General features: G+C 48.7%; 1 protein-coding gene across 1 annotated transcript in view; it reads right to left on the reverse strand.

Moving 5' to 3' along the window:
• Nucleotides 1–15184, reverse strand: part of GRIN2B (glutamate ionotropic receptor NMDA type subunit 2B) — a 328850-nt gene that overhangs the window by 172962 nt on the left and 140704 nt on the right. The window contains exon 3 of the mRNA XM_056846002.1: nucleotides 98–696. Coding sequence (XP_056701980.1) covers nucleotides 98–696 — 599 coding nt within the window. The remainder of the gene's footprint in view (nucleotides 1–97; nucleotides 697–15184) is intronic.

Below are 15184 nucleotides of genomic sequence, written 5' to 3' on the forward strand. Positions count from 1 at the left end.
TCTTCCTAATGCCTTCTGCATGTATTTATAATGACATTTAAAACTCACCAGTGATCATCATTCCACAACCCAAATACACCATGCATATTTCCCTTACCTATTCAGTGTGTTAGACTGGTAAATCCTCTTGTCCTGTGTATTGTAGCAACTACTCTTAAACTCAGGAATGAAGCCATGCACAGAGAGCATGTCAGAAGCGGCCGTGGTTATTATGGCTATTCCATCTTTCACCCTGTCACGAAGGCCATAGTCCCATTCATCATATGACACAGAGATAAGTCCAGTGGGGAATTCAGAGGGCACAGTGTCTGTATCTCCAGCTACCAAGCTGGGCACAATCCATGTGTAATCATAGCCAGTTAGACCCACTGAGTTGGCCACCTCAAAGATATAGGTGGCTTCTTCCTTAGTACAGTAAAGGAGGATGACAGGACTCTGCAGTTTTTTGAGCTGATTCTGAATCTTTGAGTCTCCATCATCCAGAGACATGTCCAGCAAAAGAACCTCTTCTAGCTCCCAGCCCACAAAGCTGTTCTCAATAGTGCTGCGGACTTTGTTGACAAAGTCCTGATAGCCAGGAAAGTAGGTAGTGACAATGGAGAAGATGTACCAGTCATATTCTTCCATAATGTTGAGCATGACAGATGCTTGCTGTTCTATTGATGGACCAAACTGGAAGAACATGGATGAGTCATCCTGCAGAGAAAAGAGGAAGACAATAAAGTCAAGAGGATTATAGGACATCCATAGTATGTTAGGCATGCAGAAGAAATGTATCATGCTAATTTGTTTGGCATTTAAGATAACAGCTTTTTGAATACTTATAATTATACATGCATTATTAACAATACTAGTAAGCATTTATATGGCACTTCATGGACATAATCAAGTCTCCATAGCACTTCATCTACATTATCTTTGTGCAATCCTTAACAGCAAAATACAAAGTGGGAACAACATAAGATATCAGCTCATTTGGTGGTTTTCAGTATGCCAATGTGGTGTAATGTCTGAGTGCTGGGCTAGGATGTGAGAGCCAGGTTCATATCTCCGCTCTGTCATGGAAGTTTTCTGGGTGACCTTGGGCCAGTCACACACTCTCAGCCCACCCTACCTCACAGCATTATTGTGAAGATAAAATGGAAGAGAGGAGAATAATGGATCACCATTGGTCAGAAAGACCAGGTACAAATGAAGTAAATAAACTCTTTAAATCCTACAATGAAGGTTGGAAGGACAAAAAAGCAACCCAACAACCTGCAAACAGAATGGGTCACCAGCAAACAATTTCCCAACCCTTGCCTCAGATCATCCTATATAATCTAGACCGAGGTCCCCAACCTTTTAGAGCCTGGGTTCTTTTGGAATTTTGACACAAGATGGTGGGTTCAACTACAAATGGATGCCATAGGGTTGCCAGCTCCAGGTTGGGAAATACCTGGAAATTTTAGGGGTGGAACCTGAGGAGGGGTGGGGAGGGGAGGGACTTCAATGAGGTATACTGCCATAGAGCCAACCTTCCAAAGTGGCCATTTTCTCCAACTGAAATTATCTTCTTTGCCTGGAGATCAGCTGTAATAGCAGATCTCCAGCTACCCCCTGGAGGTTGGCACCCCTAGGCTGCCACAATAGGTAGAGTCAAGCAGAAAACAGCTGCCATATGAGGCAGTCAACCAAAAAATGTCAGGAAGTTAGGTAATGCATAACACTAATAGTGACTCTTCAGACGTTCAGATAGAAGTTCTGTTTAACAGGATGCCTTTTAAAATGAACATATTGTTTAAAAATGTTTTCTTGCCTACATCTTCAGTTGCACAATGAAGATGATTGTGCTATGTGGCAGTTGCTGCTGAACCAACTTCTAAAAAAATCTACACAGCCAATTAGATCTCCAGATCAGCCAACCAGAAGCTTTGGTGGGCAGAAGTCCTACTTTGCCCCACCGACTTTCTTAAAACACTTGGAAACACCAGGAAAGGTGTTGGCAGACACCATGGCAATCACAGGTACCCCTTTGGGGTCCCTGATCTAGACCACAGAGGGCTGTAAGAGGTCAACAGGTATACTGAGAAAGGTATTGCAAAGAAAATATCACCAGTTGCAATTAGAGATGTAAAATTTCTGGAAATGTTGATGCCATGGGGGGAAATTTCCCCTCTTTTGTGGGAAAAACACAGAAATTTGGGGGGGGGGTTAAATATATGCAATACTTACTTTCCTATTAAATTGAAACATCTTTTACTGATTTAACAACATAAAATGTATTATTTATAACTTAGCCACTATATAAAATTGCACAATTTGGCACATTTATGGTATTTAAAAGTATAAATATCTTCATTTTCTATAAGAAAAATTGCAAATAGACTCAGTAGTTGAGAAATAGTTACAAACTGCTTCACACTATGATACCATAGCCATGTATCTTTAATTCTTGCCATCTGAGAGGCAGGGGGGGAAAATGTTGAAGGTAAAAAAACAAATTCTGTAGTAAACAAAAGGAGGTACATTATTTGAACAGAAACACTCTTATAAGGTCCCATGTTTGGGTAGTAAGCCAATTTTATATCACTTAAAAGGTTAATTTAATAATGTATTATCCAACAATTTTTTTTTGCCGTTAAGTCACAGCTTACTTATGGCAACCCCATAGGATTTTCAAAGCAAGAGACCTTTGGAGGTGGCTTGCCTTTGCCTGCCTCCGGATCATGACTACGCAATTGCCCGCCAATTAATTGCACTGCCAATGACCCTCACTGGGTCAGTGGGCAGAAGCAGGCCAGCTGAAGGGGGGAACAATCTGCACATGAGGCACAATGACGTCCCTTTGGGGTTTACCCCAGAAGCACCGGCATTGTGACGGGGACGCTCTAGCACTCTCTCCCCAAACTTTGTCGTTTCCATAGAGTTTTTGGAGGACAGTGCTAGAGCGTTCCGCTCAATGCCGGTGCTTCTGGGGTAAACCCAAAAATGACATCATTGCGCTGCATGCAAATTTCCATTCCCTAGCCCTGCCCCCATGAAGCCAGCAAGGCTAAGTGGTTAAGAGCAGTGGTTTGGAGCGGTGGACTGATCTGGAGAACTGGGTTTGATTCCCCACTCCTACACATGAAGCCAGCTGGGTGATCTTGGGCTAGTAACAGCTCTCTTCGAGTTCTCTCAGCCCCACCTACCTCACAGGGTGACTGTTGTGGAGAGGGGAAGGGAAGGTGATTGTAAGCAAGTTTGATTCTTCCTTAAGTGGTAGAGAAAGTCGGCATATAAAAACCAACTCTTCTTCTTCTTGCCGGTGGCCAGTGGGAACCTGCAGCCCAAGTCATGACCCTGGTATTCTTTGAAGGTCTCCCATACAAATGCTAGCCAGGGACCGTGTTGAGAGTGTGCAACTGGCCCAAGGTCACCCAGTAAGCTTCCATGGCCCAACTGGGGACTTGAACCTGGATTTCCTAAGTCCTGGTCTGACACCTCAAGCACTACACCACTCTGGCTCTCTCATCTTCCAAGGGGAAGAAATATCTGTCCCCCACACACATCTTAACCAGTCTGATGTGGGGAGGAAACGTCTTCCTGATTGCCCTGGCAATCTAGTATAGGCCAAGCATGGGTCTGTTTGTTCAATTAAATCAATAAATAATATATGGCAAGCAGCAAGACTACGGTTGCTTGCCAACATCCAGATGGTGGCTGGAAATCTCCTGCTATTACAACTGACCTCCAGGCAACAGAGATCAGCTCTCCTGGAGAAAATGGCCACTTTGGAAGGTGGACTCTGTGGCACTATACCCCACTGAAGTCCCTCCCCTCCCCAAACCCCGCCCTCCTCAGGCCCCACTCCAAAAAAACTCCAGGTATTTTCCAGCCTGGAGCTAAGCAAGACCCTGACCAAGAACCAAAGCCTTGATCTGGATATGGCATGTACGGGTTACCTGGCTGATCCCTGCTCAGTGCATCAATTCACACAGGCAGAAAAGGTTTAACTGTCACAGTTTATCATGTTGAATGTTTTCATTGACTGTGGGGAAAACAATATATAGCCCCAGTTGAATATAGCCCACAGGCTTTATATTGCTTCCTCTTGTGTCTATTTTTCGGATTCTAATCGTTCACAAGACATAAGCAATTAGATTCCTAATTTGCATACTTCTACTTCCATTCTTCCACTAAATGCAAATGATGTGTTTCATGATAAAGCATCCTGGGCCACAGATGGTGTTCAGAGGAGGTGAAAGCATTTTTCCAACCCTTCACAAGTGGCCTAGCTTTCAATTTAAGCACACCACTGCAAACACTTCAAAAAACAATTGTTTGCGGTAGCAGTCTAAATCAAAGGGCAGATCACTCAGAGCACTCAAGACAACTACTTCATCAGCTTTGTTTTTCACCCATGATGCAACAACAAAAAAACCTGTTACCAACTCTGGGTGAAAAACACCAAAACACTGTGTGAATCAGTCTTTAGTAATCTGTTGAATTTGAAGCTGTGCTGCTCTGGATGACCACTATCCGCACTATATTCTTCCTCATTGTGTCTGCCTGGAAATGTGAGCAAATGGATTTTTCCTGCAGTGCTATCACATTCCTACAACAGGTCCCTCCTGGTAACTCTGCGCTGATGCAGAACGTTCTACTTCTATCCAAAGCATTTGTTGGTTCAGTGGTTCTAAGGGTTTGCTACAAATTCAAAAGAAAACCCCCATTTCATAATTTGGCTGACCCCGACCACAGAAGTGCCAATGAGGCTTTAAAACAGAACTGAATTCACTCGCACCTCAAGGCTTACAAAATTTGCTGTATGACTAGGGTTGCCAGGTCCCTCTTCACCACCAGCAGGAGGTTTTTGGGGTGGAGCCTGAGGAGGGCGGGGTTTAGGGAGGGGAGGGACCTCAATGCCATAGAGTCCAATTACAAAAGCGGCCATTTTCTCCAGGTGAACTGATCTTTATCGGCTGGACATCAGTTATAATAGCAGGAGATCTCCAGCTAGTACCTGGAGGTTGGCAACCCTATGTATGACAAAAATATCTGAGAATACGAAAAGTGCGGTGTCCTGGGACGGGCTCACTGCCGGCCCAGGACTCACCCCGGGGACCCTCCCCCGTCGCACTCACCTCCAGTCCGGCGGCGGCGGGAGCGCGAAACGGGAAGTCCCCACGAGCCGCGAGACCAGGCCGGCGGCTCGCGCCTTCGAGGGCCGCGTTAGGGGGGCGAGGCAAAGCCCCGATAGGCGGCACCCGGGCGGCGCCCGCGGACGGGCCCAGCGCCTCAGCCCGGCCCGACGCTGCGGCGGGGGCCGCGGCGGCGGCCGCAGCAGACAGAGGGGAGGCGGGGAGGCGCGCCGTCGCGGGAGGCCCTACGGGCTGGCCGGGCCGGCTTGGAGGGGGGGCCGGACGGGGGCCCGGAGAGGGGACCGCGCCCAGACAGGGCCGCGGCGGCGGGTCTCTGGGGGGAGACCAGGGCCAGGTGAGAGCCCCGAGCACGGGAAGAGCACGGAGGAGCAGCCTCCGAGCTCCCTGGCTTGCTCGGGAGGAAGGAAGGGAGAGGGGTGGGGCCGGAAGTAGGCAACCGCCTTATAAGGTAGGAGAGGGTTGGGGCGAGAGGATATAGGGAGAGAGGGAGCGGAGGCCGAGGAGGAGCGAGAAGGCCAGTGTTGGGTGTGCAGCAGGGCTGGTGCAAGCTCTGCAATCTACCACCCTGGCCGACACAGCAGGCGAGGACAGCTCAGACTCGCCTGCTGAATGGTCTGAGGCCGAGGAAGCTCCTCTCGAACAGATAGCAAGGGCCTCCAAGAGGGCTGACCCCCAGAACCCGGTCCAAGGTCCTCACATGCGGTTTTGACAGACAAAAAGTAGTTGGGAGGTGCTAGACATAAACAAATGAGAAAGTAGTGCTGAGTTGGATTACACTGATATGTTGCAGGTTCTTCTAATCTCCCCAGTAGCAAGCATATTTACTGAAGGAATTTTAATTGGTCACCAGTGGGTTCGTGAAGGTGAGCTCAAGAAAGATGTGGCCCAGATTCTGAAGAGGAGGAGGGATGCTATGAAGGGGGCAATATGTATAGTTTCAAGATTGATGTGCACGTATACCATGGCTTTTCACCTGTTTCTCCAACAGGCACCCCACCAGTGCTACTTCTAAACTGAAAAGGCATTTTTTAAATTTCTACAAGATTTTTTTAAAAAAGGGGGGTCAATGACTTGGCAGTGGACAAGAGCAGCAGAAAGAGGGGGGAAACAGGTATGTATTCAGTATGTGTTTCGCATACATTACCACTGCTTCTGTATCATAGCTTCAGTATACATGCACAGAGAGAGAAGAAGGTGAAATCCAAAGAAAGTTAAATCACATTGAGATGTAGTACCAAAATACTTAGTGTGATTTTTAGAAAAATTTAATGGAAATTAAATGTTTTAAATCCAACTTTCCCCCATCCATTTTCAATATCCTTCTCTAAACAGAGATCTCTCTCCATCAGAATTTGAGATAACACTACTTCTATTAGCTCATCCATATGTTGAAAAGGAAAACAAACCCTTCATAGCACTCATCTCCTCTTGAATTTACAGTTCTTTGGAGCTTCTAGCCCATCCACAAAATACCATGGTCAAATGCACTGGGCAGAGGTAGCTACTATTCTAAGCGCCACTACGATTTTTATTGCTATCATAATATCAGCAGGCAGCAAATTCAGCTCAAGCAGAAGGGTTAGGATTCTTCAAGAAAATCCATCTTGCTACCTGGCAAAGTGCTCCATTGTGCTTAATCACCATGACACTTCAGCTACCCAAATGAACTTTAGTAAAATCAGCAATCACCAAGAGTGGGATGAACGAAGAATAAAGAACATTACAGAAGGAAGAATTTCTCCAGCAATTAAATCGGGTGGAGATTTTAAGAGAACTCAACAGAAAGTTTCAATAAAACCATGCCTATGGACCACAAAGACAAGGATATTTTTCAGAGATTCGCAACTCCTGTTCGTGTTTTCAACCACTTTTCAGGCCAGCAAAGAACAAATAGGGAACCCACAAAGCTTTGCAGGAGTCACCAGATTTTCCCCTGTACCACACTCCACCTATTATTTCCTTTTCCCCTTCTCCCTTGTTCAGGTGAGTTATGTAGTGGCCACCCGCTGGGCCAAGCCAAGTCATACAAGTTGTGCAGAGGCTGCCAGTGGGCTAGGATTCCCAGCACTGCTTTGGCAAATGCTGGGAGATTTTGAGGTAGTATCTAGGGAGGGTGGGGTTTAGGGAGGACGTGATGTCATCTAAGGGTGGCACTCCAGGAATTTGCCCCATCCTCTATGGTAAAGACCACAGAGACATGGAGAAAATCCTAGTGTTGCTATGGAGGCCATTTTTCAACTGCCACCCCTGCCCCACTACTCAACTTGTCAAGGGCAAATGATTGGGCTAAGGGAAAGGGTTTGCCCAGGTGGACAAATGAGAAGACTATGCCAGTCCCAGGTGAGGTGTCTGACATCAATTCCACAGTAGTCACTAGGGTTGCTAGCCAGACATCCACAAATAGCCTGAATTTTCAAGAAGAGGAATCCTTCAGAAACCAATGTCATGTGCATCACAACATCACTTTCGGTGAAAATCTGGATGTGACTCACAGGCTATAGGAATTCTCCTAATTGTTATACTCTTTACCAAAGAGATTTGGGGAATTTCTAGAGTTTCACGGGGTGGCTGTGACATAGCTGGAAGTGATGTTGTGATGCATGTGAATATGGGAGAATGGCCGTCACCACCATCAGGTAAGTCACCACTATTGGAACCTGTTAAGTCGTGCAAGCTGCATGGTAGCAAGACACCCAAGCAGGTCATGTAGTGGCTGCTGTCACATAGTAGCAAATTTGAAGTCTGAGGATCCTTTCTATTACCTTCAGTAGCAACTTGTTAAGGAGACTGAGCATTTTTTATTAATATATTATTTTAGATCCACTGACAAAGCAGTGCGCAAAACGAATAGGGATCTCTGAATTAAAAATAAAAATTCCTACTGCACCATAATTTTCTGCTTTTACTTTGCATTGCTGCAGCCCTCTTTTTGGTACTTTACAGACAGAAACCAAGGCTTGACAGCTAGCAATATTATTGTAGTTGCTTAGCAAACCTCCCCACACAAAGTTGAGATCTCACAGGGCATTCATTTCTTAAAGCTGTAGGTGCTGCTTCTATTATTTTGAAAGGTTTTAACTTCCAATTTTTTATTTTAGATTTCAGATTTTTCTGCAATCCCGGGGCTTTTTTCAGGTTTTAAAAGGATCTGTCTTTTCTGCTCATGGCTCAAATCTGTGGATGTAAGGATCCACGTCTTGGGTCATGTTGGAAATTAGATTTAACAAGTGGGGACCAGCGATACTCACGTGGGGGAGAATCTCTCAATTCCCTCCTTACTGTTCAGGAGGGCAGGAGACTCGCAGGAGGAAAATCACCCAATTCCCTTCTTACTGCTCAGTAGGGGGGCAGGAGTCTCGCAGGGGGAAAACCCATATCCCCCCCCTTGTCAAGCCTGGCATGGCTTCAGGCCCTCCCACTGCTGCTGCTGAGCCCAAGGGCAGCTTCCAGTGTCCGCTGCTGCTGCAGCCGGTCTGGAGCAGCTACCATCATCATCCTCTGCTGCTGCTGCTGAGCCTGGGGCAGCAGCTGCTGCAGCCAGCCTGGAGCAGCGGCCAACCTCCTCCTCCACTCCTGCTGCTGAGCCTCAGGCGGCTGCCAGCATCTGCTGCCACCGGCCCAGAGTGGCTCTGCCAACATCCACTGTTGCCTTCATGGAGCCCAGGGCGGCAGCTGGTGTCCATCACTGCTGCAGCTGGCCCAGAGGAGCGGCCACTGGCGTCCTGCACAGCCACAGCCTCTGGCCCTGAGCAGCTCCATTCCTCTCCAGTAAGTGCATTGTCTGTACAAATATATTTGAGGGGAAATTTAATCCTCCTCATATATTTTGTTGTTGATTCCGGATTTTTGTGCAAACGTGGGGAGTCCCCCAAGTTTGAAGAAAAATCTGTTTGGGGTGTGTCCCCTATCTGAGGATTTAGGTATCCACAGATATGGGGCTGTCAGGCTGCTATCTCGGTTTCAGTATTGTTTCTGTGTCGGTACTGTACTGTCTAGCCTCAAGGCCGACCACACATACCAAGGCCTGGGAATACTGCTCCTGGGAAAGTTGACTCTGTCTGTGTATGCTGATGTTGTATAATCTCCCGCCATTTACTGCCTTATATTATTGTTCGGCTAGTAAGACTCTCATAGCTGCCATAGTTCCCTGTATGCACTGTATTGCCGTTTTGACCAGTAAAAGCCATCTGCTTGGATTCTATACGACTCTGTGGTGATTTCTGGTTTGAAGGGTCAGGAGCTTACATTATGGCAGCTATCTATCATCTTCTTTATTGTACTACTAGTCAGGCTGGAGCCCAGGGGGGTTCGCCTGCCGCTTGGATGGGAGCTGAGAAGCTCTCCGAGTGACCTACTATCCTGGATTCCTCTCGGAAGGATCCCACCCTGTTACAGGACATAGTCGCTGAACTCTTCAGAACTACCCTAGAGGTTTGCCGCTTGAGGGGACTGGTACAGGAGCAGTGGCAATCTCTTAAAGGGACTCTCTGGATGTTGACGTCGGAGGATACTGATACTTGTTTAGATCTTCAGGACTTGGATCAATTACTGGACGATGCCCGGTTGGCAACTGAGGATTTACAAGTACTAACTGGACTTTTGGATAATCTTATTTCTCGAGAGACTCTTTCCTCTAGTTCTACCATGGCAGGAGCCCCACCGGAGGGTTTTTCCCTGATCCCGGATGCGGCCAGCTGTCAGGCTGAAGCCAAGCGAGTCGCTATTCGCACCGCTCTTCTCCTTGTGGAATGTACAAAGGACACCCCGGTCGCCACCTTGGCTCAAGCTTTGACCTCGACTTTTGGAGCCGATGCACCTGCACTGGCGGTTCGAATACAACCCTTGCTGGGCGGGGAATCCGACCCCATACTCTCACTCCTGGAAACAGAACTTTTACCGCGCATTACGGCGGAGGCTGCCCTAAGACTTGAGAACGCCAAAGTTCTTGCGGATAAGGATGCCGCCGAAGCGGCTAAGGTCGCCAGAGAGAGAGAGGCTGCTGACGCAGCCAAGGCGGCAGCAGCAAGGGTTAGGGATCGGGCGAGAATGGATGCGCGCCCCAAGGGCACTGTACAAGGGCTATCAGGTCTGTCTTTTTCCCCGGCGTTTGTCCCGTCGCGCGCGACCCAACGCGCACGCCGTTTGGCTGACCGACGTCTAGACTCAGGAGAGTCTGAAGACGAGGATCTTTATGGAGATAGCTCTCAATGGGCCACGAGCTTCCGGACCAGTAAACCTCATCTCACTGGTGGCCCAAGTGAGGAGGTTCACCTCTTACGAGCCCAGAATCGGGAGCTCTCCGACCGTGTTGATCAACTCCAAGAACTAATGGAACGTATGCTTCAGGATAACAGGCAATTACAACAAACCCTGATAGCCCAAGCACAGCCTGTTCCGATACCGGGTCAGGGGGTGCCCATCCAGCCACCCCAACCACCCGCTAATGTGCCTGCTCCACCCTTGCCTCCCGGAGCTCCCGTTGTTCCTCCGCCCGGACCACCTGTGCAACCGGGCCAACCTGCGCCCGGCCCTTGGAAACAACTTAAATTGAGGACTACGTACGACGGATCTCTCGAGACTTTGCCTTGTTTCTTGCATCAAGTGGACAGTTATATGCGAGAACAAGGACAACTTTTCCCCACGGAAGATAGCCGGGTGCGTTATGTAGCTTCCCTTCTGACAGGTAAAGCAGCTGACTGGATGGTCCTCCAGTTTGACACCCGCTCTCGAGCTATTCGTTCCCTCAACAACTTCATGACTGCTCTAAGAAGGAGGTTTGAAGACCCCTTCCTGGGGGAAAGAGCCAAAACGGAACTCTTACAACTAAAACAAGGCTCTGCTACAGTTCGAGAATTTGCCGATGAATTTCAACGACTGGCAAGCAAAATTGTAGGCTGGCCCGAAACCACTCTAATTCATCATTTCAGGGAAGCCTTGCACCCTGACGTTCTGAACTGGTCATACATGCGGGGCGATCCCGATACCCTTGAAGACTGGATTCTATTGGCCGAGGAAGTGGAAAGCCGCCGACGCTTTATTTCCCTAGTCCATCAAAAGCACAAGGAAAAAGGCACCCAAAAGCCGCAATCCAAGGCACCACCACCCGTCCCACGAAATCCTCCACGTCCGCCCCAGGAACGTGAAGTCCGATTTCAGAGAGGTGCCTGTCTTACTTGCGGAGAAATGGGCCACTTTGCAGCTGTTTGCCCGCACCGCCATGAATTATTTCGTCCCAGCACGACGACCCGCGCCAGAGGTCGTCCACCACGCAGAGGCACCGCGGCCACCCGCAGCGCAGCTCCGGGAAGACCCACACCCTCTGCACTCCATGCCGGAGACCCAGCCTCCCTGCCTACTACCAACGACCCCGCCGGGTCTCGGATTACAAGTGCCCCATTGGGGGACAACTTTCCCTCTTCGGATGAGGAAAATCCTTGGAATTCTCTAGCCTTAAACCTGGAATCTCCCCTCGACTTGTCAAAAAACGGCTCCGGTCTGTGGTGAATGGAGCGTCTCCACAGACCTCTCAGGATCCTCCTGTTAAACCGAATGCTCCTACCAAAATCAAAGAAGTGGACTCCACCGTCTACGTGGATGCAGTTTTACAACACATTAACGGTGGCCCACAACTACCCGTCAAAGCACTAATCGACTCCGGTTGCTGTCGCACTCTCATAAGCGAAGCCACTTTTGCTGCACTCAGAGCCGAATCTGAGGCTTTACCCGCCCCCGTCCAATTTGCCCAAATGGACGGGAGCCATTTCCAGGGGGGTCCAGTTGATCACCGCACCATAGGGGTAGCAATGGGAATTGGCTCCCACTGGGAGCAAATAGACTTTACTATAGCCCCTATCCGTTTTGAAGTGGTCTTGGGTATTAACTGGATTAAAGGACATAGTCCCAGTATTAACTGGGAAACAAACACTATCTCCTTCGCCAGCCCCATGTGCAATCAGCACCGGCAGAACTTTGCACTGTTATATCCGCCCGTACCAGCATTGGCCTCCGATGTCCCAGCACTTCCAGTCCTACCTAATGTATATCGAGACTTTGCGGATGTCTTCGACCTTAAAGAATGTGATACCTTACCCCCCCACCGGGCCTCAGACTGTACAATTGAGGTGGTCAAGGACTGCACATTAACCAAAAGTAAGATTTACCCTATGAGCGCTTCCGAGCGCACTGTTCTCCGGGACTTCCTTGACAAAAACCTCGCCAGAGGGTTCATTCGCCCATCGAATGCCCCAAACTCGGCCCCCGCGTTTTTTGTCCGGAAAAAAGAGGGCGACCTTCGTTTATGCATTGACTTCAGAAAACTCAATGCGGTTACCCAAACCAACGCCTATCCTATCCCATTAATATCTGATATTTTGGGACAGTTACAGGAGGGCCGGGTGTTCTCCAAGTTGGACTTGGTAGAAGCCTACTACCGAGTCCGCATCCGCGAAGGAGATGAGCACCTCACTGCCGTCTCTAGCTGTTTCGGTATGTATGAATTCCTCGTGATGCCGTTCGGATTGAAAGGGGCCCCGGGGGTCTTTATGCAACTCATCAACGAAATCCTTCATGACTTGCTGTATCGCGGGGTGGTGGTTTACTTAGACGACATTCTTATTTATTCAAAAACCATGGAAGAGCATGTAACTCTAGTCCGAGAAGTTCTGCAGCGCCTACGCGACCACCAACTCTTTGCAAAACTGGCTAAATGCGAGTTTCATCAAAGCCAGCTCACATTTTTAGGATACATAATCTCCCACCAAGGTCTTCGCATGGACCCTGTCAAAGTCCAAGCCGTTCTCGATTGGACTCCTCCCACCAACCGCAAGCAAGTGCAACAGTTTTTGGGATTTGCAAACTTTTATCAAGGATTCATTCCTAACTTCGCCCAAGTGGCCCTACCCATTACTGATCTACTAAAAACCAAAGGGAAAGCAAACACAGCTACCTTACCCTCCGCAAAAATCCTGTGGACTGATCAATGCCAAGCCGCGTTTGTGGCTCTCAAACGCCTCTTCACATCCGAACCCGTACTACAGCACCCGGACCCAAACCAAATGTTTATTGTGCAAGTCGATGCCTCCGATGTAGCTATGGGAGGGGCCCTCCTCCAGAAAGGTCCGGATGGCCTCCTTCACCCGTGCACTTACTTTTCGAGAAAATTTGCGCACGCACAATTGAACTGGCCCATTTGGGAAAAAGAGGCAGCGGCCGTTCACCATGCCCTGACTCTATGGAGACAATTCTTAGAGGGGTCCAATATCCCCTTCGAGGTTTGGACCGATCACAAGAATCTAGCTGCCCTCACGGGGTCCCATAAACTATCAGCAAAACAACAACGTTGGGCTGAATTCTTCGCTCAGTTTCGTTTCGTCCTAAAGCATGTTCCTGGGAAACAAAACGTTCTCGCAGATGCCCTCTCCCGGTTGCCACAATACCCGGTAAAACTCGAGAGACCAACTGACTCTCTGTTCACCCCTACGCAAAGGGGAGCCCTTCCTGTACTGGCCGTGCAAACTCGATCTCAGCAACAGCACCCCAGACCCAGTTCTCCAGCACCTCCAACCCGAGCGGCTACCCAACCGCCCTCGCAACAACAACGAACCGACGATTCCACTCCTCCAACCCCACCGGCTGCCCTACCGCCTACAATCTGCGCACCACCGCACGTAAGCACTACCCCCATAGCTAGTCCTAAGACTACTATAGCCGGGGGGGGGGTTCCCGCCAAGGTTCCCATCTCCGAATCCTTTTTAAATACCCTTCGGAACCACTGCCTCTCTGAACGCTCCACTCACACCCTACCCCCTGGGGTAATAGAACAGGGAGGCTCATGGTACAAAGACTCTAAATTGTATGTACCCAAGGCACTTCAAAAAGACGTCTTACACTTAGCTCATGGAGTAAAAACAGCTGGACACTTTGGATTCCTAAAAACTCTCCACTTATTGCGCAGACAATTTTGGTGGGGGGGAATGCGTTCCGACGTTGACTCTTTTATTCGCAGCTGCCCTGTTTGCGCCACAGTGAAGCGATCACAAGGCAAACCCCCGGGGCTACTGCAACCTCTAGAAACACCCACCAGACCATGGGAAGTGATTGCTATGGACTTTATGACTGATCTCCCTCTCAGCGGGGGAAAAACTGTGTTATGGGTTATTACTGATTTGTTTTCCAAGCAAATCCATTTAGTTCCATGCGCAGGGATCCCCTCTGCTCAAAAAATGGCCCGCCTCTTCGTTACACATATCTTCAAATTACATTCGTTTCCGCGCAAAATAATCTGTGACCGCGGCAGTGGCTTTGTTTCCAAGTTTTGGAAAGCATTCCTCAAGTTGGTGGGGGTTGAACAAGGATTGTCTACTGCATACCATCCTCAAACCGATGGTCAAACTGAACGTGTAAATGCTGTCCTTGAATGTTATTTACGCTGTTATGTAAACTACCACCAAGATAACTGGGTAGAACTGTTACCTTTTGCAGAATATGCCTACAATAATGCTGTACATCAATCTACAGGTTTTAGCCCATTCTATGCAGTATATGGACAGGATTTCGGTCCTGTTATGCCCAAAAATAATGTGGAGGGGGAGGGAGATCCTGACGTTGCTTCCTGGGCACACACTCTCCGTACCACTTGGCCTTGGCTCGTTAGCAATCTCGACCGAGCCAAGCGCAAATACAAAGCACAAGCTGATAAACATCGTTCCCCCGGGGGCGAACTGCGAGTGGGTAAATTGGTCTATCTTTCCACCAAAAACCTACGTTCCACCCGTCCGTGCCTTAAACTCAATGCTAAATTCATTGGCCCTTTCCCGATCACACGGGTCATAAATCCTGTCACGGTGGAATTAGCTCTCCCGAAAACCCTGAGGCGTGTGCATCCCGTTTTCCACATTAGCCTCCTGAAGCCCCATACGGCCTCTCCACAATGGCATCCCGATCCGCCCCCCGAACAGCCCATTATGGTGGGGGGGGGAAGAGCACTTCGAAGTCTCCAAAATCCTTGACTCCCGTGTTCACCATGGCAACCTACAGTATTTGGTCCGTTGGAAACACTT

This window comes from Euleptes europaea, chromosome 3, assembly GCF_029931775.1.
Source record: "Euleptes europaea isolate rEulEur1 chromosome 3, rEulEur1.hap1, whole genome shotgun sequence".
In the NCBI taxonomy this organism is placed as follows: Eukaryota; Metazoa; Chordata; class Lepidosauria; order Squamata; family Sphaerodactylidae; genus Euleptes; species Euleptes europaea.